Source organism: Anguilla rostrata, chromosome 3 (assembly GCF_018555375.3).
Source record: "Anguilla rostrata isolate EN2019 chromosome 3, ASM1855537v3, whole genome shotgun sequence".
Lineage (NCBI taxonomy): Eukaryota > Metazoa > Chordata > Actinopteri > Anguilliformes > Anguillidae > Anguilla > Anguilla rostrata.
The window spans coordinates 57,890,338-57,916,627 of record NC_057935.1 but is presented as its reverse complement, the minus strand read 5'-3'; the positions used below and the strand labels follow the sequence as shown (position 1 = coordinate 57,916,627).

The 26,290-nt window shown below is 44.3% G+C and overlaps 1 protein-coding gene and 1 long non-coding RNA gene across 3 annotated transcripts; one reads left to right on the top strand and one right to left on the bottom strand.

Annotated features, from left to right (window-relative positions):
- The first annotated feature begins 547 nt into the window (after window positions 1-547).
- Window positions 548-16,954, top strand: LOC135251313 (myocyte-specific enhancer factor 2B-like). 2 transcript variants are annotated; one of them, XM_064328645.1, is made up of 9 exons: window positions 548-830; window positions 5,864-5,937; window positions 7,438-7,641; window positions 8,129-8,254; window positions 8,496-8,691; window positions 11,348-11,457; window positions 13,478-13,580; window positions 14,023-14,131; window positions 14,730-16,954. In XM_064328645.1, the coding sequence occupies exons 2-9, from the start codon at window positions 5,884-5,886 to the stop codon at window positions 15,085-15,087; spliced, it is 1,260 nt and encodes a 419-aa protein (XP_064184715.1). In that variant the 5' UTR covers window positions 548-830; window positions 5,864-5,883; the 3' UTR covers window positions 15,088-16,954. The 2 variants fall into 2 exon arrangements, with proteins under 2 accessions (XP_064184715.1, XP_064184714.1); XM_064328644.1 differs by having other exon boundaries at window positions 549-830; window positions 13,475-13,580.
- On the bottom strand, window positions 8,050-24,671 carry LOC135251314 (uncharacterized). The gene is made up of 3 exons (XR_010329123.1): window positions 24,447-24,671; window positions 14,708-14,976; window positions 8,050-8,179 (listed from the first exon to the last, which is right to left on the bottom strand). It is a non-coding gene; the product is annotated as an uncharacterized LOC135251314 (long non-coding RNA).
- Between the last annotated feature and the right edge of the window lie 1,619 nt (window positions 24,672-26,290).

Sequence of the window (26,290 nt, the reverse complement as noted above, 5' to 3'; positions counted from 1 at the left end):
ACAGAAATGCTTTGCAAGAGACCGGGGCAATCCACTGTTCATATCCTTTAAAAAAAAAATTTATTCACTTCTCTGGTGTACTTAAGAGAGCTCTAAGAATAATTTTATTATTATTATTATTATTACTATTTTGGACAGAGAGTCAAGAGGGTGACACAATAAGCCCAATTTAAAATTTCGCTTTTTTAGTGTTATTTTTGCAACAAAGCAGATCTTCGAATTTTAATCTTCAATTAATCGACCTTCAATCTCCAATGAAGTGACGGGACTCTAAAGTTGTACATCAGGCGCACATAGCCTACTGTACAAAGCTCACACCTTCATCAGCGTTGTGTACGTGCGGTAGGGACCAAGTGGACAATGACGAGTGAATCGATTACGCATTCAGTTTGCGCTCAGAAAAAAAAAAACAGCATCACTCGCTTTCTGTTCATCCGCATCCGACAGTGAACCAAGCTCGTATATAATTATAACACAACCACAACGTCACCAAAGGGGCGGAGCAGACAATGGTAAATAAAGATGGGCGTTCTATGCTAATCCTTAAGAGTATTGCACTCCTGCACCGTAGCGGCTTGTGCTAAAAGAGTGAGCAACTCTGTGGCTCGATTTAGCTCATGTGAAAGTAACAGCTTTCTTTAGATTTCTGATACCACGTAGGGAAATTAAATGGGTGACAGACGGGGTTTCTATATGCATAGCCCAAGGCACATTGGAGTGATTTTTTCTCTTTATTGTTTAGTCGATTAAACTGTTAAGTCAACCAAGACAAGCCTAGGCTATAACCGAGAACCTCGCGGGCTGACAGCAAGACGTTTCGCTGTGGACAGGTGAGGCGGTGTTTTCGTTGTTCGACTTGTCACACCTTGCTTGGTTTAGCGAGGCTCAGCAGCTGCAGGCTGGGTTAACCTGACGCTAACTTTAAGAACTAGTTACAGACGTGATAATTTGCTGGAGAAAGGCTACGCATAGTGCACTGTGAACACATTGGACTGTGCAGGCATAAGCCCCGTTGCACCAGCCAACCCACTTTGAAATACGCAGTTACGCACACCGCGTCGAGTGACAAAATACGCTGCAAAACAAAGAATCGCAAAACACGGATTACTTCAGGCAGCATGAGTTTTCACGTCTCGATGAAGCAATTGGGTACGCATTTCGCAGGGCAATGGAAATTTTGCATTTATTTGACGTTCAAAGTGAAATGCTCTCAGTACGTAATTCAATGGCGCTTTAAAACAAAGTGTAAGCGCAGAACTGTCCATTCCAAGTGGGAACTGTTATTGATTGAATTAACTACCGGTGCAGTGATATGTGTATCCCCTCCTGTCGTAGCGAAATATAAGTGTAGCCTATTAGCAACCAGCCTATTTCTAATTATTAAACTTCTCATTACTTGAATAAAAAAAAGAACTTTTGTAACATAAATAACTATTTCAATTAAGATATTCTGAGAAGGGTCTGTTAACGTGCTTGCTTAATGTAGCTCGGGGCGTTGCCGTGCTTATTTTCGTTAATGTGTCGGTTAAAGAACATAAGCACGCGACGCTTATACATGCGCAAACTGCCGTCATGCCGGTGCTAAAAATGAATGCGTACATGTAGCCTACGGCTTCGCGAAACCTTGAGATCATGTCTGAACGGTGTGCGCCACTGGCCTCTCGGGGGTCATTATATTTAACAAGCAACAACGCGCTGCATAATCTTCTCAACCAGTGAGCGTGGACTAAATATAGTAAACAACAAAAACTTATTCTCGTCAATGTCTGTCTTTTTATCCATTGATTATTTACATTTTAGGTCATTTCATTTATTTGCCAATTTGGTTTTTATCAGCCCAACAGTGTCAATCGTAATATTTAACAGTTTGTCTTGTTGGAACATTTTGACGAAGCTATTTTCGCAGGGCATCGCAGTGGAGCTCGCGCCAAAGATGCAAACCTAAACAGACACGTTACTATCGCTGTAGTCTTAAAAGAATCGTGTATATTTTCGCAGTAATTTCAAACATAGGTGCTGATAGCTCAGTCTGCTGCACAAGACGACGGAAGGCAACTAGGGGGAAGATAATTAACATACATTTTAATCAACGTGATGTGACTGCATTTTTGTGTTATTATTCTATTTTTTGGGCAGTTGAAGTCGTCTGTGTGTACGAAACTAAAAAGGGGCCGCGGCTGCCTGTGGTGAGTGCCATCCAAAATTGGCCGCTCTCTCACTGTGAACAAGGGAGGTGTGTTTCTGGTGCAAAAAAATATACAAAACCACAAAATGAAGAGCGCCCAGCTCTCTGTAGTGTGTCTGTGTGTGAGTGTGAGTGTGTGTGTAGGGGTTATATTTAAAGTTTATTGTGTGCTATATGTGTAAAGTTCTGTTGAGCAGACATGTTGGTCTTTAAGAAAACCGTTGCCCTATGTCACTAAAGCTTGGCTAACCAGATGTGAAATTAATGAATATTCTCTTAAATTGTAGCCAATTAAAAGAAAGGCCTATCCATTGCAGTGTGTTAAATTATATATTGTATTTATTACAAAACCACCAGTTAATATCATATTTATTAAATGCCCTTTCTGTTCAGACTTTATTTAACAACATGTTATTTTACCAAGTATTTAATTAGGCTAAGTGCTCGTAGAGTGCAAGAACAGGCGTGATTAACCGTTTTTATACACACATGCATTTGGAAAATATTTTATGTTGCGTTAATTTTCTAACTGTGGCAACATTTTGATTGCTATTGGTTATTAAAGACAAAATCTCAGAATGTAGTCATTTTGCCGTAGATTTTTTTCTTAAAGAATAAATAACCGCCGTATTAATTGCATCAGTTATACCCCACCGATCAATTACTCAGGGTTACGTACGCTTTAAGTGAGGCGCATGGCGCGTGCGTGCTAATAATAAGGGATACTAATAACGGCGCAATAGCACTGTAATGAGTTAAGGTCTGGTGGTATTTTCGGAACGTTGACATAGAGGCATAATTAGCCCTGGCTTAATACGATGTCTTGCACAAGCGGACTGCAACAAGAGTGAAGTAGACGAAAGAAAAAAAACTGGTAGCCCAACAGTGATTTCAGTTAAAAATAGGCCTATTGTATTTATGATGTTGGGCCTATATGATCGGTTTAAACGGCGGATTACCATCTGAAGAGAATGTGGTCATTCAAACGTTATGTGTCACATGAAAGTGTCAAATGCCAATCATTTACAGTGGAAATAATCTGCAATTCAGCTGCGTTACTATTTTTTTTATTACTACATTATATGTTTGAACAATTGTCTGCATCCAGTGCTTTGGGTGCATGAAAAGCACATCATGAATATAGAAAAATGCTACGAGGAAAAACTTAACTTAAATCTCAGTAAAAGCAGATTTAGCGCCGATTTGATTGAGGCCTTTAAATTCATGAAGGGGATTAACAAAATGAACTTCAGGTTGAGCTCTGTTAGTAGAACGGGGTGGCATTAATGAAACTTAGCAAAAAGGTCAATCATGCACAGGCATTAGGAGGCATTTTTTCACGCAGAGAGTGGCCAATGTGTGGAATAGCCTGCCAGGCCACGTAGTAGAGGCAGAAACTCCGGGGAATAAAAATTGAGTTAACAAATAAGAGTTTTCATAATTTCACATTGTAAAGGAAAATACTATAATACCTACACTTGGCTAGACTGACCCACAAACAAACCGTACTTTAATGGGGCAAAGGTATGCTGGGATCCGTATTTAAGACTAAATATTTACCTAATAGGTCTAAATATTAGTCTTGTATCTGTATTTATTCATTCCTCCCCCCTTCCTCTAGAGTAAATGATTATTTGTATAAATGTCTGTTTGTAAATGTAAATGTGAATGTTACATGCTGCTAGAAAAATGTCCCCCTGGGGATAATGCAGTATTGTATCTATTCATCTACGTATGTACAGTATCTATTTTACCATTTATTTTAAGTTGCAAATACACTTCTATTTTGTAAAATTAACTTTATAAACTTGATAAAAGTTTTCATCCGCCATTTAAGACACTAATTTAAATGTCTTCATCGGTGAGGCAATTTTTATTATTTGACACAAAGTTTGAATGATCTCATTCGCTTTGGATGGCATGGGGTTGCTCCCCATGAATCAGTTCAGGGAACATCGGTGAAGTTAACCAGGGCTGAGTTTGTTTTATGGTGCTTCCATCTTACGCCCTACATCCACAGGTACCAAGATAGCCTTTGACACTTTCATGCGACACATAACGCTTGAATGATCACATTCTCTTCAGAAGGCAAGGCGAAAAAAAACACAGGACGGAGTTACGTGAAATAATTTAGGAAACACTGGGTATCATTGCTCCGGAACAGAGCTTGTCTAATTTGTACGAGCTAAGATAGCCAGTATTGTTTGTTGTAGCTTGGCCTTATTTAGATGTCTGCACCTTTAGCAGGCAGGCTTAGCATTCGCGAACTTTAATTAATGACTTTTCACGCTTAGTATGCGTGAGGAACTCTTTGAAGGTTGAAAATGTGTTTTTTTTTTTTTTTTAGATAAAATATAATCAAAGGCATGTAAGACCAAGGTTGTTTTTCGGGTGTCACAGAGAGATAAACCAAAAAAAAAAAGAGGTGAGTTACCCATATTGCACATGGAATACATCCTGGCAAATACAGTACATGGTTCAAATATGCACAATCTGAACTACTGCCTCGCTCCGGTTCTCTCGTTAATAAAAGGCACTTCACCTGACTTGCCTCAGGTAACATCAAACCGAATAAACAGATTAAAGTGCATTGTAAAAAGCTAAGGTCATTCTGAAATGAATTCCAAAATGGGAAGATGCAGAAAAATCAACTAACTCATTGAAAAGCGCTAAAATGCACTGGTAGGTTACTTAACACAGACTGACACGAATACTGAGCACAAACACTCATCACAGACTTAACACACACCGACCCTGAAAAACATGCTTCACTGGATTAACCTAAAATTTTACTGCTGTTTGTTATGCCTATATATTTTTTAGGTTTTCTTAATTGAGATTAATTTGAATTAACCTAAAATGTATAAATTGGGGAAAAAAAAAAAAAAAAATATATATATATATATATTGTTTATATATATGGTAATATATACGTGGTAAAAAAAAATTTTTTTTAGGTTTATCCGACTGAAACGAATCGATTTAAACTAAAAAATAATAATAATTTTTTTAAGTGCGCGGTCCTGTTCCTGTTCTGCACAGCCAGGGTCTGGTCCGTCTCTCACCCGTGGGAACAGTCTCAGAGCTGCAGATGGGCCGACGGAACCGCAGAAGGTGGCTGGTTTCCAGCGTTTTCGTCTAAAAAAAAAAAACCGCGTTCCTCTCCGCCATCGCCTGTGAGCTCGCTCGCCCGCCCACAGCCGGCAGTTTATTTATTATTATTATTATTATTATTATTATTATTATTATTATTATTATTATTGTTATTAATAAACCTTTATTTAACCAGGTTAGTCCTGTTGAGATTCAAAAATCTCTTTTTCAAGGGAGACCTGGCCAAGAAGGCCGCAGCACGAAAAGTTACAGACAGTATAGGCGGGGGGGGGGGGGGCTCGTCTGGGATCTGCAGCCTGTTGCGCCCCCGTTGCGCCTGTGAAATTGGGTTCGGATGTAGTCCCGTGATTATCTGACCCAGGTGCCGATGGGGACAGGGCTTACGTCTCATTTCGGGGAAACCGGGCTTTGGGTAGGCGCAGCGGGGGCGGTGAGGGGTCCAGGCGCGGCGTAAGTCTGTCCGTTAAAAAGAGATAAAAAAATAAATAAATAAAGACTGTAGAGGCTGCAGAGTGTCCAGCGTGAAATGTTAAACATTAAAAACTTCCCCTTCCTCTGATCCAGCGGCCTTACAGGGAAGAGCGATGGGGAGGAGAAAGATCCAGATCTCTCAGATCATGGACCAGCGCAACAGACAGGTGAGGAGGTCAACCAGTCGTCACTCTTCCTTCGTTCATCGCTCTCCATCTCTCTCTTTCTCTCGCTCTCTGTTTAGTGAGCACGCCGAAGGAGGTTAGCTCGTTATGTCTGAGGTTCGAGCGTGCACGCAAGTTCATCTCTTTCAAACGTTGCACACCAAATGCCTTTCAGTAATTTCTCATGTGCACACCTGTGTGTATGAAGTGGCCGTGTGAGGCACAGAGTCGGCTGGGGAAATGCAGTATTCATAAATGTGCGCTCTCTCCATATTACGTCTATTCCACACTTGTCATTTTAAATTCTTGCAAGCGGCACTTTTTTGTGAGGATCCCTTCCCAACTGTAGTGGTGGTTTGGAAATCCCCCAGTTTACTGGTCCATGGGGGTGGGGGGGTGTGGGGGTGGGGGTGGGGGGCAGGGGTTGGGTGGGTGGTGAGGTCACAATGGTGTAACATCCTGTGGTTTTCTCAAAAGTGCCAGTTATAGTGCATGTGTGTGTGCGCGTATTTGTATGAGTTTAGTTTAGTATTCTTGCATTAGATTTGTTATTTAACCAAATGGAAGCCTATACATGCGTTCGCAAATACCCTGACAAAATTTCAGCATTCTTACACATAGAAATAAAGAATTCACCTACACTTTTTTTTAAAAGCCAAACCGCTGCCTAATATTAAAGGTATGTCACCATCCAATGGAAATTCAGCAGTGTGCTTCAGCTTGCCCCCGTCATGGAGGAAGGAGGATGGAATATCATCATATTTGGTGTCAGAAATGTGAAAGGCTCCCAGAGCCCACCCGGCTGCATGATCTGGCACGGAGTCGGAATATGAGTGTAGAAAAGTGCGTAAGAGTCTAAATTTATTAAAGTCTACAGCCTGCAGCTTCATTTAACATGATGCTACGTCTCAGTAATTATCTCCGACAAATTGCACCTGTCCATCTGTTACATTACATTACATTACAGGCATTTGGCAGACGCTCTTATCCAGAGCGACGTACAACAAAGTGTATAACCATAACCAGGAATAGTGTGTGAAACCTAGGAAGTACGGTCAAGTGCAGGAACAACCGCATAGTTCAACTTGGACCCTGATGGTTAAACTGATTAACACTAACTGTGTTGACTGCTACTGATTGTTCTTTGCACACATATATTTAGCGCAGACCTCAGACGCCCGTGTGCTCTCCAGACACCGAGGAAGGCCCCTTGTGGCCGAAACGTTTGCTGCCCTGGTGTGAACCCGCACTTCTAGCACATTTTACACTGCGAGCGGTTTTAAAGACGATAAACGAAGACTGCGCGTTCTCTTTAGTGCGGAGAGCAATCAAGCGCTGCGTAGGGAAGCTCAGCCACACTTACGCTCTAAAGGCGAAGTGGACGGTTCAATCAAAAGGTCAAATCATCTTTAAAATACATTCAGCGTAAGGGCACCGGTTTTTTTTTGGTCGCTCTTAATTAGAACAGGAGTGTTTTTTTTCCTGTGTCTTCGCTCTGGTCAGGTGACCTTCACCAAGAGGAAGTTCGGCCTGATGAAGAAGGCCTACGAGCTGAGCGTGCTCTGCGACTGCGAGATCGCCCTCATCATCTTCAACGGCTCCAACAGGCTGTTCCAGTACGCCAGCACCGACATGGACAAGGTGCTGCTCAAGTACACCGAGTACAGCGAGCCGCACGAGAGCCGGACCAACGCCGACATACAGGAGGTACACCACTGCGCCCCACTGCACTGCAATACACTGCAGCCCACTGCACCCCACTGCGCTCCACTGCACTGAACCACAGAGTGTCTGCACTCACCTGATGTGTTGATAGGCTGGTGCCATGCCAGTGCCAGGTTCATAAGGCAGGTTTTTAATGCCCGTGACTGGTTCATAAGGCAGGTTTTTAGTGCCAGTGCCAGGTTCATAAGGCAGGTTTTTAATGCCCGTGACTGGTTCATAAGGCAGGTTTTTAATGCCCATGACTGGTTCATAAGGCAGGTTTTTAATGCCCGTGACTGGTTCATAAGGCAGGTTTTTAATGCCCGTGACTGGTTCATAAGGCAGGTTTTTAGTGCCAGTGCCAGGTTCATAAGGCAGGTTTTTAATGCCCGTGACTGGTTCATAAGGCAGGTTTTTAATGCCCGTGACTGGTTCATAAGGCAGGTTTTTAGTGGTTTGTGAAGCCTCTCTCTGCTCCTCTGCCCGGCAGACTCTGCACCGGAAGAGGCTGGACGGGCAGGATCTGGACCGGATCGACAGCCTGCAGGGGGCAGCAGAGAGGATCCCTCAGCTCAGCACTGGCATGGGATTTTCTGTTGCACGGCAACGATACTATGTACGTAACTGTGTCTCATAGTGACTGATCTTCTCCCAGCTGTCCATTCCTCTCTTAGTGACTGATCTTCTCCCTGCTGTTCCTTCCTCTCTTAGTGACTGATCTTCTCCCTGCTGTTCCTTCCTCTCTTAGTGACTGATCTTCTCCCAGCTGTTCATTCCTCTCTTTGACTGATCTTCTTCCTGCTGTTCCTTCCTCTCTTAGTGGCTGATTGTCTCCCTGCTGTTCCTTTCTCTCTCAGGCTCCCTCTCCATTTCCTGTTGACCCCCCGTACTCTGGGGGGGTCTGTGAGAACTGGTCGGCCAGGGGCCACTCCCCCAAACCCGGCCTGCTGCCCCACAGACCCCCGCACCTCCACAAACCCCCCGCCTCCAAATTGGGCTCCTCAACCCCCACCGGGGCCCAGGCCCACCCCACGCTCATGCCGTCCCACTCAGGTAAGACACTCCGCTTGCACTGCACAAGTTACACCTTGGCGGGCCGGCATGCCCCATACCTTTACAGCACCGAGAGTTTGGCACTTTTCTGGGTTCCCTACAGAAATAACCACACTGAGCACAGACTCTCAGCCCTTAAGAATATTAACTCCTGTACCTTCTGACCTCATAGAAACACACAGAATTCAGAAACAACTTTACATGTTCACACAATAATGCCCCAAACTTGGTTTATTTTGCATTTTCTCCTTTTGAAGTCAGGGCTAGATTTTCCCGGTTTTTAATCAAAAGCCCCTTTCACACAGCGAACACCGCATCTGAGCCGCCTCTGATGCGGAAACAGGTTCCCTTTCCCACAGAATTTGTAATGCGGTATTCGAGCCGTATTTACCTTTCACACACATGAGAACTCAACTCTCGTGAATGGTAAATGGTAAATGGACTGCATTTATATAGCGCTTTTATCCAAAGCGCTTTACAATTGATGCCTCTCATTTGCCAGAGCAGTTAGGGGTTAGGGGTTAGGTGTCTTGCTCAAGGACACTTCGTCACGCCCAGGGCGGGGTTTGAACCGGCAACCCTCCAACTGCCAGACAATCGGTCTTACCTCCTGAGCTATGTCGCCCCATGAATGAATTGTTTACGTTCCGTTACCATAGTATCACACTTGATGTGGGCCCAAAGCTATAACGTTACTTGTTATTTATTTTCGTTGCAATCTTCTTGAAATTTCCGGCAAAACAATCAAACAAACAAACAAACAAACGTTACGTTTTGAAGTGCGAGTGGTTGCAGTTTTTATGTTATTAGTTTTCTCGTTCTCAGTGCATTTACAATGTAACTATCTGCTACGTCTGTGTGCGCTACAAAGCGCATACGAGTCGGACCGTAGGCGTGGGCGAAATCAAAAATAGTTTCAATGTCTTCAAAAGAAATCAAAGGAGAGAAATGAAATACGTGTGTCAACCGGTATTTGGGTGCAGCGGTACACGATCTGTGTGGCACTTTCTTCCTCGCTTCTCAACTGTAATAATATTTCCACTTCTTTGTGGGTCCAGGTATTTCCTCTCTACGCCATTTTTTCGGTTGAGAGGTAGGTGCGCGTGAACGCAGATCTGTAACGTAATTCGAACGCCGCCCAGAAAGCAGTCGTCGATGCTGCTTTCCGTTCCCGCAGGAGAAATGCGGCGGTAGTCGAGGCGCCTCGAAAACACCGTGAGAGGCATTTTTCTATGCGGTATTTTAAAAGCCGTCGCAACGTGTTCACACAGACATAAGTACGGTATCGAAGCCGTCTCGAAAACTCCTTTTTCTCTTCTGTGTGAAAGGGGTAAAAGACTTACAGACGGTGGTTTGTAAGCGTGAGTAACTTGACATTTTTGCATGCTGAGAACATTTGTTGAGACTGGAGAATACACAAAAAAGGAAGGAAAGCAGCAATCGGTTGGCGTGTAGCACGGACGCCAGACACCACACCTGGAGGGCCCCAGTGGGCTTTGGCTGTGTTTGAGCCGCTATGTAATTATTTTCAATCAACTGGTTGGCTAATGAGTCCTCGTCGTGTTTCCAAGACCCGAATTTACTGCCGACTGAAAGGTGACCAGGAAAAAAAAAAAAAAAAAAACCTGCAGATACAGTGATCCCTCTCTTCAGACTGATGCTCGACAGAGAGCCGGGACGTTCCGCTTTCGTAACGCCCCTTGCCTCGATTCCGCTGTCCTCGTGTCTCTTCCTCGCGCCCTCCGCAGCCGAGGTGCGAGGAAGGGACGAGAGGAAGAGGCGCAAGGGGCTTAAAATAGGCGTCTGCGATGAAGCCGGTAGTGCGTCGCTTCGGCCGAACGAGGACAGAGGAAGAGCCCAACAGAGCAGGAAGTGCCCTCCTGCCCAGAGAACGAGACAGAGATAAGGGGGGGAGGGAGAGAGAGCGAGAGAGAGAGACAGAGGGAGAGAGAGGGAGACTCATTAAATGAGTAAATGTGTGAGATGTATTTCATGCCAATAAAGCATATTGAATTTAATTGAAACTGAGAGGGGGTGATAATTGAAAACAAAAAAAAAACTGCATATTTTCTGCATCAATTAAAAAAACAACCAGAGAAAAAAAATATTGTATTGTTTTGGCAGCTCAATATTAGACAAATAAGACTGAGAGAGAGAGACTTCACTTCTAAGTTCTCTACATTAATAATAAAATATAAAAATCCCCACTATTTACACAAATAAGAAAAGAAAATGTAAAAAGAGAAGGTCACAATAAAAATAAAAAGTTAAAGTAAGAAAGACAAAACATAAAAAAGCAAGATGGAGAGAGAGAGAGAAACTTACAGTAGGGGTAAAATATGAAATCTGTTTATTCACAAAAAACAACTAAACAGTACAAATAAAAAACATAATTACCTTGCCGACATACATATACATCAGGGCTTTTAAAAGTGGCTGCATTAATACTGAATGCTCAAACGACAAATTAGAAAGGAGTGTGTGTGTGTGTGTGTCTGTAAGTGCATGTGTGTGTGTGTGTGAGAGAGAGGGAATTCCAAGTAGCAGTAATCTTTAGAGAACTAAAAACAAGTGGCCTCTTCTGCAAATCAGGACAGAAATAGTATTGTATTCACTTCCTGTTCCGTGCTTCCTGTCTGTCTTTGTTCCCCTGCAGGTATTGGCTGCTCATTGTACTCCCATGGCAACCTGAGCCTAGGCCCTGCAAACCGACGAATGGAGGCGCAGCCTCCTCCAGGGGACAGCCGCGCCAACCTCAGCACCGCGGTAAGGGCATGCCGCTCCCAGCTGAGCTGTGCTAATGGGGGCATGTGGTGCTGAACCTTTTCAGCTCAACATCCACACTGCTCACCCTCCTGAGAACACTACCAGCTCAACAACCACACTGCATCACTGTCCTGAGAACCTTACCAGCTCAACATCCACACTGCTCACCCTCCTGAGAACCTTACCAGCTCAACATCCACACTGCTCACCCTCCTGAGACCCTTACCAGCTCAACATCCACACTGCTCACCCTCCTGAGACCCTTACCAGCTCAACATCCATACTGCTCACCCTCCTGAGACCCTTACCAGCTCAACATCCACACTGCTCACCCTCCTGAGAACCTTTCCAACTCAATATCCACACTGCTCACCCTCCTGAGAACCTTACCAACTCAACATCCACACTGCTCACCCTCCTGAGACCTTTACCAGCTCAACATCCACACTGCTCACCCTCCTGAGAACACTACCAGCTCAACATCCACACTGCTCACCCTCCTGAGAACCTTACCAGCTCAACATCCACACTGCTCACCCTCCTGAGAACCTTTCCAACTCAACATCCACACTGCTCACCCTCCTGAGAACCTTACCAACTCAACATCCACACTGCTCACCCTCCTGAGAACCTTACCAACTCAACATCCACACTGCATCACAGTCCTGAGAACCTTTCCAACTCAACATCCACACTGCTCACCCTCCTGAGAACCTTTCCAACTCAACATCCACACTGCATCACAGTCCTGAGAACACTACCAACTCAACATCCACACTGCATCACAGTCCTGAGAACACTACCAGCTCAACATCCACACTGCATCACAGTCCTGAGAACACTACCAACTCAACATCCACACTGAATCACAGTCCTGAGAACACTACCAGCTCAACATCCACACTGCATCACAGTCCTGAGAACCTTACCAGCTCAACATCCACACTGCTCACCCTCCTGAGAACACTACCAGCTCAACAACCACACTGCATCACTGTCCTGAGAACCTTACCAGCTCAACATCCACACTGCTCACCCTCCTGAGAACCTTACCAGCTCAACATCCACACTGCTCACCCTCCTGAGAACCTTTCCAACTCAACATCCACACTGCATCACAGTCCTGAGAACACTACCAACTCAACATCCACACTGCATCACAGTCCTGAGAACACTACCAGCTCAACATCCACACTGCATCACAGTCCTGAGAACACTACCAGCTCAACATCCACACTGCATCACAGTCCTGAGAACCTTTCCAACTCAACATCCACACTGCATCACAGTCCTGAGAACACTACCAACTCAACATCCACACTGCATCACAGTCCTGAGAACACTACAGCTCACATCCACACTGCATCACAGTCCTGAGAACATCAGCTCAACATCCACACTGCATCACAGTCCTGAGAACCTCATCACATCCCACTGCATCACAGTCCGAGAACACTACAACTCACATCCACACTGCATCCAGTCCTGAGAACCTACACTCAACACACATGCTCGTTCGGTCTTCCACACCATACCGATGTACCACCAAACATGAATGTTCGTACCCGGCAGGAACATTCACTGCATGCAGCAGTCGTCGGCGTACTGCCATGGTGCAAACCCGCGCCGCAGTCGTCCGCCAGCAGGAGCACCATTCGACGGCTGTTTTGCTTCTCTTGGCAGTTTTATGCCTCGCCTCACCGCTGCCCCCTACTGGCTTGCACTTTACAAAACTCTGGCAGGGTGACAGCTGGTGGCGGGCTGATAGCAGGCCACTTCATGCTTGGCAATTGCGTAATATTCAATAACGGGTTTTCCCTGATGTAGAGGGTTACCGCCATTTTTGTGTGTGTGTTTTTATTTTCAGTGTGAGTTTTTTTTTTTAAATGGGTACTGGTGCGGTTTTGATGCTTCTGCCATGGCTTCTGCACGCAGATGCTATCTGGAGGCTACAGCCATCGGCCTCTTAAAAATACTGCATTCCCTGATACTGACACGCTGTCCCTTACTCCTCCAGCAGAGGGCGCTGTATCACAGCATTTACCCGGGAAACCACATGGCTGCCATGGAGAAAGCAGGCCTTTTGGGGCACACGCTAGGGGGGTACAGGGTACCCACTCCTGGTGAGTCCTACCCCCATAGGAATCCCAATCTTCCCCAGGGAGGGGGGGGAATAAATAAATCTATGTACCCTAGGTGGCTATTTCTTGGCTTATGTCTGTATTACAGAAAATGCTATTTTTCACATTTGTATAAAATGAGAAGAAGGACACACACCCTAAGCAATGAGGTACATACTACAAGCAGGGCAGACAGGAACCTTTAATTGAGGCTGATAACTTCAAGAATATATGTTCTTTATTTTAATAGTTTTTGATAGTTTTTGTTGTCTGGATAGTCCTCTTTGGTGCTGTCTAAATATAGGTTGTGTGATTTCATTTTTATGCAAAAATTAGAAACGCTGATTACAAAACACTGACTCTTGTTAGGAGTGGATGTCTGTCAGAAAGCTATATTAGGAATGGGCGATTTGAGAATGTCTGTGATGACTTCCTGTTTCCTCAGAGTACACCCACCCAGGCTCCGCCCACTCTGCCAGTTTTCAGCGCAGTGTCGCGGGCACCTGGCGGCTGTCACATGACCCAGAAGTGCAGGGGGCTCTGGGAGGTCTAGGGTAAGCCTGTCCGCCTGTCTGTCCCACTCTACCCCATGGCCCAACACAGCAGCGTGTATATGCATGCGTATTTGTGTGTGTGTGTATGCGTATGCATGCATATTTGTGTGTGTGTGTGTGTGTATGCATGCATATTTGCATGTGTGTATGTTTCTGTGTGTGTGCGCATTCGTATTTTGTGTGTGTGTGTTTCATCTCTTGTCTTTTTCTACCATCTACAGGCAGGTTGTTGTATTGCATGTAAAATATAAAACACTGGAGGGGACAGGTCTTGTTGAGATGTTACTCACTAGCACCAGTGCTGTCGTGCTCCAGTATAGGCGCTTCAGCCACCCGCTTCAATATAAGAATAATACGGTAACAATACGGTCAGAATATGAAGACAAACATTTTTTTCACCACAAGAAAATGTAGTCGCAGTAGGTGCTGTTCTTTGTCTAATGTCTCCCCATGTGCCGATTTGCCAAGTTATTGTGTTATTTTTATAAGACTGCAATACTACAAGATTGTGGAATGTGTAAAGGGGGAACACAGATCAGCGATTGGGGTAAACCCCCCACCCCCAGGGGCACTAACCTGTTGAATCTACCCTCTGCAGGATGTCGAGTGGCGGCTGCTCCTTCCCGACGCAGGTCGCCACGGCAACCCTGCCCGCTCACCCCTCTTCGTCTCCCTCTCCCCCGCTCGGCCTCAACATCAAATCGGAGAGGGCCTCCCCGGAACAGGCCTGCGCCCCGGCCACGCCCCCTTCGGGACAGCGGTCCAACCCGGAGCCGTATCCACTCAGAGGGAGGGAGGAGCCCCACGGAGGAAGCCCCGCCTTCCTGCTCGGCTCTGCCAAGTCCCTAACGGAGGGAAGAGGCGGGCTCAGAGTTAACCAATCAGAGTCCGTGCCTGAGGGAAGAGGCGGGCTCAGAGACAACCAATCAGAGATTGTCGATGGTTGGCAAAGGTAGTAACCTATCTTCAACATAGCAAGCCCAGTTTTGTAGACTGGGCTTTTTATGTTGAATAAAAATATTTCATTAAGATCACATATTAAAATGAATAGCTTATTAAAGGTATTGGTATATTTTCAAAGGGAAATGTAAGTGCTAAATGCCTGACTAGCAGTCAAGAGCATACAAAATATAGTCCAGTGCTGAATATTCTTGCTCAGGGAATTTTCCTATTTTGCTCTATATATACAGATAGAAATAGTGCAGTTTCTATAAACTTTGACCACCATGTGAAGGCACTGAATTTCTGGGGCATTTAATTTTATTAACTTTTTTTTAAATGGTACGGGTTTTGAAAAAAACAAACAAAAAAAAAACAACTTTTTGTCATAACTAGGATGATCAAAGTGAGAATCGACTTCTCTTTTTTGCGGGGACTCAGAGTGGGCGGGGATAGAATTACACAGGGGGTGGCCAATCAGCTGTGAGTTAAGGTAAATGGGAGTGGCCAGATTGAGAGAACCATTTTAAGGCACCAGGTTTAGCACCCTTACTATTTCTAATTATACATGCATGACGTATGTGGTGGAAATTACCTTAATTTCGCCCGGTCGGTGAGAAGAGTCCAACAGACTTGCACACAATATTCTGTTCAAATACCTTTATTCAGCCCAATAGGAGAATCCACACAGCGCCACAACATGTCTGTATGAAAGCTCCCAGAACAGGCGAAAAGCCATTCATTTTATACAGTTAAAAGTAGGTGAAAGGCGGGTTCTGGAATTTTCCCAAAACCTGTCTGTCTCAAACTGTTCTGCAGCTTGTGTCTGATTGGTTAAAAACATTGGATTTCTGAGATACAGACTTGTTTAGACGTTCTGACTTCTTCAAGGCTATCATGTCACAGTGACTAAAAACAATGGAGAAATACAGAGATAGTGTTCTGGGGAAAACAGGAACACACACGGGAGGGGCTATGCATTCCCAATAATTCTCAGTTAGACAGAAAATAAATTTTAAATGATTTCTTAAGGTTATATAAAAGCGAGTAAATATGTAAACAGTAATTTCTCATTTTTCCCTTACACGTATCGCAGGATCTTTAATGGCCTTTGTAAGTGATGACCTTGCTGTACAATTCCAGTTGTGATTCCAGTGCTAGTTTGTACTTGGTAGGATTCTTGTTTGCTGAACAGCTTACTCTACAGGGTTGGAGTCCTGATCGATGTGGTCACTTCTGGCACTACGATCCTTACTTCACTCTAGTGTTTCTTTTGCACCTCTACATCGTGAACCAATGCACTTGTTGTAAGTCGCTCTGGATAAGAGCGTCTGCTAAATGCCTGTAATGTAATGTACGACTGAACCCAATATCTCTAGTCTTGTCTGAAAGGCGTTTTTGCTTAGATCGCTGTGAGGAAGCTCCGTTGTTTCAAAATGTCGCTCATCTGGGAGGTCCCCTGCATTCAGCCAATTTATTGCCTGCAAGAAAGTGAATTCTTTTAGGACAGAAATTCCTGATTTGCACTTTCATTTATAATAAAACTTTTTTGTAAAATTATTTGATTTTTCACGTGGTTCATGTTAGATAAGAATTGTTTAAAAATGTTATTTCATCCATAGATGATGTAGATGCCCTGGTTATGCACTTGAATACTTCTCATCCTTCGACAGGGTCATGTATTTTTCACACCGGAAATCAGTTTTAAGACTGCATCAAAGATTCTGTTGATTTCCCGCGTGCATTCAAACAAGTGTTTTCTGCACATACTATTACATTTTAATTGTCGAAGCCCTATTTGTACCACACCTGCTTGCTTTGCACAACTGTACAAAACGCTTGCCATTTTTTAACAGCAATAAAATTGTATTTATACATTTAAAAGTTGTGTGTTTTAAACCTGTGACATTATATATGTGTCAGACATTTTGTGACGATTTCGTATTTATCGGTATCAAGAGCTTGGAAATGCCAAAAAACTACCAAAAATTCGCCCCACGTGAATGCAGCTTCAGTAACAGTATTGGCCTGTAGTTCACGCAATTGACCACAAGAGGTCAGGCGACACCAGCTATGCCCATGCGGCCCCCGGTCATCGCCTAACAAAAGAGAGAAAGGATTCGAGAGAAAAGTTGAATGAAAGCAACATGGTAGTGTCTGTTCTGTGACGTATGCAACCGCCGGCTACAATCGCCCAGTGCAGTCACGACCGCAACAATGGCGGTTTCGGGAAGGTATTTGGCCGAGCTGAGTGGTCTTTTAATATTTTAAGCTTGATTTTATTCGAAAAAAGACAGTTCCTCATGAATATAATAATGGAAATATGAAATAAAAACAACACAATAATAATAAGAATAACAATAATAATAAGAATAATAATAACTCCCACGCTTGTACTGAGTATATGGGTAGGACATAGATTTTTTGGCTTTCGAGATTCAATTTATTTCTGAAAGAGTTCTTCGCCCCCGGAGGGACGAAAGGGAGCGCGCGCACCGGCAGTGGTCGGAGAAACAAACCAAACACGAAACAAAAAGGGAAAGCAGCTGCTAGGGCGACAAGCGGCCGCTAGGCGGCACTGTCCCACAACAGTAGCGGTTCCTGCATAGCATCATCGAATGATACCATGTCCTGCCCTGAACTTGACCTTCACAGTGCGGTCCACGTGCATGTGCAAACATCGCCATTCTGTGTCCCGCGCCCGCGAAGGGCCAGCAAGCGCCGCATTTCAACAGAATGGAATTCCTCCAACAACCTTCAGTCTGGAAATTACAAGTAGGCTGTAGATAAAAGCCGAAGGGCTACTGTAAATGGACACGAGCATTAGGCCTGCCCTGTGCAGATGATCTATGATATACCATCTTCCACTGCGACCCCCAAATGGTCAATATATAATTCAATAACATTTATACTCTGTAAGTATGATCGATCAGCTCCGTCTCCAGAGTTTAAGTAAAAGAGGGAAATTATTAAACATTTAAACTGGTGATTCTCAGGAAGCAGGTCTTGATATATCTCTGGGACTGGGACTGCATACTTAAATACCAATGACTTATTTGCAGCTTAAAGCCTTTTACTCTAATTCTCTGGTTCTGTTTCTTTTTGAATACCTGTGATCTGCTTTGACTTGCACCATTTTCTTTTCTTTTCTTTGTTATAAATATTATTTATTTTCTTACTGCTTCACTGATTCTTATGCTTACTGTGGAATGTTTTGAAAATTATGTTTTAAAAGCACATTACAAATACATGATAAACTACTACTACTGCTACTGCATAATAATAATAAAATTTGGTAGTTCACCTTGAATATTTTGATCAGTATATAATAATAATAATAATAATAATGTATGCTTACATTTTCTAGTTCTTAATGTAGAGGCTGTTGTTCAGTCTTCACATGTTAACAGAGAGGGAAAACCTTTGGAGAAGTTCCCTAAGCAGGGAAATTCTTCAAACATGTAAATATTTTTTATTATAAATTATATATCCTTGTGAAATCCACCAAATTTAGAAAGGTAATGGCCCTACCTTTTATATAATTAAATAAGTAGAAAGCCAATCGGTCAGACAAGGGAAATCCTTATGAAGGAAACGTTTGATATTCAAAGCCACCAGAATGGGTTCTGGAGAACTATGGAGATGTACCTGCTGCTTTTAAATCCCTCCTGGTTTCAATAGGCGCAGTGTGTAGACCACATTTCTGCCTCTTATTGCAAAGATAACCCATTCTGTAGGATTCCCCCTTGTGATATTTTTTGGCCTGTGTTTGTGTGTGTGTGAGTGTGTGTGTGTCTGCATCTGTATGTATACGTGTGTGTGTGAGTGTATGTGTATAGTGTGTGTGTGTGTGAGTGAGAGAGAAAGAGAGAGAGTGTGCGTGTGCGTATGGTGCATGAGTGTATGTGAATAGCGTGTGTGTGTGACTGCGCGTGTGTGTGTGAGAGGGAGAGAGACAGAGAGTGTGTGTGTGTGTGTGTGTGTGTGAGGCTCTGTCATTCTTGTTGCTCTTCATCTTGTGTTCTGAGTGAATAGGAAATTGTTCAACACTAAAAGCCCTCCTATGGAAATCTACCATGGGTCATGGAAATCTTAGAGACCTTCGAAGGATGTCAGCCTGTGGATTATCCAGTAGGTGGCGGTGTGTGACAGAGCACCTAACAGGGCAGGACAGAGAGCAGAGGTCCTTCTGTCTGTCGTTCCCTGTGTGCCCTTGACCTTGACAGAGAGGATTCTGGGCCACATTCAAGCCTGCCTCCCACCACCACAGCCCACCAAGCGCAGGACCACCGGCCGTCCTTCCCCGCACCACAGCCACAAACAAAAGATGAGGGAGGGCAGGTTGCCATGGATACCGGCAAGGATGGGAGCCCCCTCGGGGGGATGCGGTTGCCATGGGTACCTGGAACCATACCAGGAGTCATTTGCATGTATTCAAATGATGGGCTGACGGCCCTCATTCACGAGCGCAGGGACACAGCCCCCCCCCGCCCAACCCCCTACGCCCACACCCCCCCCCCCACTCTTTCTGTCACCGTGGGAACCGGGGGGGTAGTGGCAGTGGATGTCGAGAGGCAGACATGGGAAGTTAAAAAAGACAGTGATTTAGAAGCTATAAAAGCCCCCCCCCCCCCCCCCGTCCACACAAGAAATATTTAAAACGTCCTGAAAAGCATCTGCCATTCCTTTAGATTTAATACTGCAGATCGACCGGGCCACCCCGTCCCCCCAGTCGTCTGAACCCAGAACGCCACCCTCTCGGCTTCCAGCCCCTAACGCAGCACGTCAGCCTGAACACGCCTCAGAACCTGAACACAAAGGAGCGAAGAGCAACGCGTGAGAAGTGCTTCTGAACGCGGGTTCGAATTCGGCGCACGGCGAGAACATGGCCGCCCGCACGTCCGCGCACACGGCAGCCACGCGGCACACCCGGGGCATTCTGGGTAAAGCGCTGCCGCAGAGCCATCGCTCGCTCACCGCCGCCTCCACCGTCTCTCTCTCGCGGGCTTGCCGGGCGTAACCCACCGCCGGGCCTCGCATCCACCCCGCCACCTCTCTCTTCCGCCGTACCCCCGCCGCCCCTCCCAGCGTCCTTGGCCCCCAGCGAACACACGAACTGACACACTAACGAGAAAAGGACAACTTGATCCCACACAGTAAAATGTCCGGTGTTAATTCAACTCTTACAGTGTGAATTCAACTCTTAACAAGATCAAATTTGGTCCCGCATTCCAGAGGGGGACCAAATGTTATACATTAAGAGTTGAATTAACACTGCAAAGAGTTGAATTAACACCGCGACATTTTAGTGCGCCGTGGTAGTCCGAGCAGCACCACTCCAAACCACGCTTGGCCCTTCCCTGGAGCAGCCATACTGTACCATTATGCCCAATGCACCACGCCACTGCTCATTGGATGGTGGAGGAATCCTGTTGCTGTAAAGAAGCTGACCGGGAGGCTTTTTTTTTTTTGGAGGGGGGGGGGGGGGGCGGTGGTTCTCAGACGACACTGTGTCCCTCTCAGTAAGGCACAATCTCACTGCACGAGGCACGGGCAGGCTGTTCCATGTACAAGTGAAAACTCCCTGTTAGGACTAAACCCTATATTATATATAATATATATTAATCTAGCCCTCCAAGAAGTTCCAGAAGTCTCTTACATTTTGCCAGTAACTTCTTTTTTGATTGAAGGCACTGCTTTCACAGACTAACATCATTCATTTCCATTTTTACAATAGGAAATATAACCATTTTTCAAATACTGCGTGGTTAATCTATAAAATAAAATATAACAAAATAAAATAACTAATTCCTCATTAGTTTATCTATAAATTTACAGAGGGCTTTTTGGCTTTATGTTAAGTGAAGTGTAATTTTTTTCACCCCTCTAGTTTTAGATTTAAATAAAGGTATTTTTCTACAGAGAACTTCGTATGTAAGGCTTTGATAAAAAATCTACACGTTAATTGATATTTGAAAAGTACAAATTGACATTTGGAAAGTAAATACTGAGGTTTTTCAGAGAACAGTAGGCCTACTAGGCGTCCTTTTAAATCCCCTTCGGCTCCATGACAAACCAGATTACACCACATTAAACCAGGATCTTAAATCTAAGTACGTTTTGAGAGTAGCAAATCGAGACGGCCGAAGTTCTTTCACGCAGGTAAATCTGTCTGGTAATTCCCGGTTAGCCTCGGTAAATCTGGGCTTATTTGCAGCATTAAAAAAAACCCCAGCACATTTGGAGCCATCCATCGTGGATTAGTTGGTGAAGGAATGCAGCGCGGGGCGGACAATGAGATCAGAGAGATGAGTTTAGGCTCGCGCAAGCGATCTGCGAAAGACGCTAAAAACTGCGGACCACATCGTGTTGGGATCCTTAAAGATCGTTCGGGCCCGTTTTGGCTTACTATGCACAGCCCTAAATGAACTGTAAAATTAAAAAAAAGAAAGAAAAAAGAAATATTAATAACATAACACTGAGTTTTCTATGCTTGACAGAGTAGTTAACGCACTACGAGTGATAAAGTTACCGCAGTGACAATAGCACTCACAGCAACAACAAATACAGCCACAACAATAACATGACTCATTTCTGAACCTTGTTTAAAGTAATATGCAGATCAGTAACACACAATGACGCTAACACGTCAAATTTCTCGCTAATTCCTCGCAAAATTTACTTTTTCCACTTATCCTTCCAATCAAAAATCCAACATACTAGGAAAGAAAATATTTTCGCAGTTTCTGTAACATTGTCACCCCAGAGTAACCCCCTACCCCAAGTTTCAACCCTTTTTTTCATTCAGTTCATGAGTTATGTTCAAGTTCTCCCCCTGACCACCAGACTATAAGGTTGGGAGACTTTTGTCTAGCGTGGCCGCGCGCGCTATATCTTTCGTGACACAGAAAGGGAGACCGGTCTCCCTCCCTCTTGAAATGCGCGCGAGCGCGGCACCAAAGCGACGGACATATATAAATAAATCTGTTTATTTCGCTGGTGTGCGGGCGCGCGGACTTAGCATCACAAAAGCAGGGGTCCTGTGAACCGTCTGCTCCCTGTGTCCGCCGTGACACCGCGCGCTCAATAGCGACGGCATGGTTAGCATGACAAACCGCTCAAGTCCGTGCAGGGCAGGCCTCCCGACTTCATGGGCTAATTTTTTTTTCTTTTTTTGGGGGGTGGGTGTCTAGGTATGGAGGGTTAGAGGTCCGTGCTCCGCGCGAAAATAAGACCAATTATTTTAAGATCCCTCACACCCCCCACTCCCCACCCCCCTTTCTCCCCGCTGGAGAGAAGGACCGCTAGATACATAGTCCATTCTAGAAAAAGCAGTTGCAAAAGGGCGATTGCGGAAGGCTGATCATCCGAAGACGGGCGAGATCCCTCCTGCAACCCGAAAACAACCCAAGGCAGGCAGTCACAATTACTCGACCCAAAAGCTGCCCACCCCTCCCTCTTCCCCCCTATCACACAGTAAACTTGACCAGTGTTAATTCAACTCTAACAGTGTTAATTCAGCTCTTAACCGATTACATTCGGTCCCAGTCTGGAATGTGGGACCTTAATGTTATCTATTTAGAGCTGAATTAACACTGTCACAGTTGCATTAACACTGGACATTTTACGGTGTACTTTTTTATTATTTATTTTATTTATTTTCCCTCTCTCCCTTCCCATCCCACGCGGCATAACCCACACACCTCAAACCTTTCTTCAGTTGATCAGTCCTGTACAATATATGATTAACTGGCATCACTGTGACCAGCCATAACCTCCGGTAACTTGGTAATGTTTTCCTGCCCTGTTCGCGTGTCCATGTATTGCAATCTCTGTTATCACTATGTTTTCTCAAATTCTGCTTTCTTCGAGTCGGTTTCTATTATTGTTTCGAAGTCAATGTGGAATGTAAAATGTTATTCTGTCTGCAGCATGCTACGCGCAGTTCCAAATTGCGGAGTTTAACTTTTTTTTAATACTGTTTGCAAACATGTCAGTATGTTCCTACACGAAACCTGGTTGTTTGTAAAACAAAATTCTTACTAAAGCAAACGATTCGGGGCAGAGGCTGATGTAGGAAACAAAATGAAACCTGAGGTATTTTTGTTCTTCTACATGCCTTAAATGAATACAAAACGTGTGCGTCCTTTTTTTTATTTTATTTTTTAAAAGTAGCTTATATACTAAAAGTGAATCTAACCAACACACAGGGGAGAGCAGAAATTTACTTTCGACTAGATTTTGGTGGCCTTGACAATAACGTGATAATATTTTATTCACTTGCCTTGTATTCATTCGCCGCTCGCGCTGTTCACTCAGTTTTTGGATTATGTTCATAATAATGATAAATTCATCTTTGGGCTCAACAAAAAATTTTTCCCGTAAACTACACGAATGAGACAAAGAATGCAGGCGCGCGTGTGTAATAACTGCTTTCGTCAGAAACATGCCGCGAAACAAAAGCCAAGGTGAAGTTCAAAGAAATCATCGGCTACGAACTATCAAGTCCATGTAATGTCTAAAAGAAGAAACAACGAGCATGCTGTAACATTATGAAAACTATTAACATTATTAATAAAGCATGCGCGCGCGCTTACGCAAACACACAGCCACTTAAGCTTTTAGCCAATTAATACCATCGACGGTCTGTTGTTTTTTATGGACTGCAAGCTATTGCAGTTGATGGACGAATATTAAAATTGTGTTGGACTAAAAAAGTTTTAAAATGATAAACGAAGTGTGTTCATTTTTCTGCGTACAATCACATGTCATGCAGCCTAAACAAAACAAACAAACAAACAAACAAAAAGCTGGGTAAATTTGATCTCGTCTGAACAGGCTTAATTTGTTACATTCTATTTGTTATTTTCAGAAAATGTGATTACTTATGGGCAACACACGTTGTGCACTTACATTTTCAACGGATTTTGTTCAAAATATTTTATTTACTCGCTCTCATAGCCAGGTAGCTTAACCAAAACAGACATTCAGGCTCTAGGCCTAATTCCATATCTTATTTCACATGCAGGCCAAATGTCGCATCCGAGCAATTGCCCAGATCTTCGCGGTATCGCTCAAACTTTCAAACTAACGTATTTTAAAATTACAATGCCGAAATGGTACAAAATCATTTCCGGAATGATTACGCTGAAATCAAATAAACCAGACGAATCGTATGTTCAAAGAACGCTCCCTGTTAAATTCCGTTAGCTGTAGTAAAAGGCTTTAGCAATGGAATTTTCAAGTAAATCGCTTTGGAATTCGAGGGGATTCCGTTTGCATGTTTATTGCAATTAGCCAGGCGTTTTTAAAACGCCCAAAGCGGGTTCCTCTGTTGTGTTGCACCCCGCAACCCCAATAAAAGCGGATGACTCACCAACGGGAGCGTGTAATAGCCTACCCAGGGTCCTTGTGAAGTTGCATTTAGTCCTGTGGTGTTATGTGCTTGTAAACTGCAGGTTGGGTTATTTAAATAAAAGCCGTTATTAAAGGCACTTTACATGTTTACAATCCCAGCGTGATAGTGGCCACACTTCCTTTCAACCCTTTACCGCGGACTGATCGCCAACCGCGACGGCGCGAGGCCTCAGTGAGCACACTTCCGCTGATCAACGGTCTGTCTCGCGGTGTGCCAGGTTCCCTCAGCACGAACTGACAGCTGACGTCACGGAGAGCCGTGGCAACCAAGGGCATCTCTATATTAGTAGGCTAATGGATAATAATTCTCCTGAAATTTATGCGGAAACGGCTGCAAAAGAATTAACAGCACTGGAACTAATTCAATATTTAAAGAAGAAATGGACTGTGGTTAAAAAAAGACAACTGAATGTGAGGGTAACGTTTTTCAGGTAGCAATTTGGCGCGCCAATTTTCTGAAAACTTCAGGTACATGGCGCTAGATCTGTCGATTTGAATTTAGACATAAGGAGCCAAATATTTATTCTGCGGCAATATTCTCCTTTTTACCATCTACCATATGTGATGTACGAATAACATTGCAATGTAAATCCAGTTTTCCTGCAATTGTAATTTTACATGCAATAACTTTTATGTGAGTATGTAACAAGAGATAAAGTCTCTCCGTGCTCAATTTTCAAGTAAAAAAATGACTGATACAGAAATATTTAATGTCCGTCTCAAAACTCCCGAAGCCTGAGGCGTGTTGTTTATTAAAGGGTGAAGAAAGCTCAGACGGAGAAAATCACTCCGCTTTTGGTGAACTTTCAGAACCGTGTTTCAAAAGAGCTTATATTTTCATAACAGTTATTAATAAGGAATTTCCGCTCAATAAGCGCACGTTTAGAGATGATGAGTAGATACTAGCGAGTGGGCATGAATTCTATAAGTTTAGAACGTTTTCAGAAAACGTAACATTAATTTGATTAAAATGTTAACCAAAATTTAGTTGAGTGAAATTTTGTAGTTTTACACTAAGATATGGCACTAGTGTAGAGAACTTCATTCTCGACAGCATGGTCACCAAAGCCATCGAATGAGAAATTTAATTTTTAATTCTTACATCCAGGTTGTGTTATTTTCTGTGAATTTATATGTATGGGGGGGGGGGGGGGTGAGTCTAAGAGACCTTCTTGGGGGGGTGGGGGGGGGGGGGCAGAGAGGGTATAGATGGGGGGGTGGGGGTTTCTGTAATCCTGACCAAGGGGAGTGGGTGGGGTGGCGGGTCCTGTGATGGTGGGCTTTTTGGGGCGACCAGTTTACCCAGAACTTTATCCCTCCCCATGAGTGAAGGGGAATGTGACCCCCCCCCACCCCTGTGAGCACAGACCCCGCGCCCCTCTCACGGCTGGCTGAGCCCTGCGTGGGTGGCCCCCAGCGGGGCGGGACGGGGATTACCCCCAACCCCACCCGACCCCACCCCCCTTTCAGCTGGGATTCTCTACGGCCTCACTGCTCATTTCACTGAGCATGCCACCCTAACCTCAACACACACACACACACACACACACACACACACACACACACACTCACACTCACACTCACACTCACACTCACACACACACAGACTCACTCACTCACACTCACACTCACACTCACACACGCACACACACACACACTTCTGCACACACACACACTCAATCTCACACGCACACACACACACTCACATGCACACACTCCTGCACACACACACACTCATACTCACATACACACACACACACATACATACCTACACACGTACACATACATGTGCACACACACCTG

Bases quoted from the DNA above. Each gene is read 5' to 3' on its own strand.
- LOC135251313 (XM_064328644.1), top strand. From the start codon at position 5,884: ATGGGGAGGAGAAAGATCCAGATCTCTCAGATCATGGACCAGCGCAAC. The intron at 5,938-7,437 runs GTGAGGAGGTCA...CGCTCTGGTCAG, and splicing joins TGGACCAGCGCAACAGACAG to GTGACCTTCACCAAGAGGAA. The intron at 13,581-14,022 runs GTGAGTCCTACC...CTGTTTCCTCAG, and splicing joins GTACAGGGTACCCACTCCTG to AGTACACCCACCCAGGCTCC.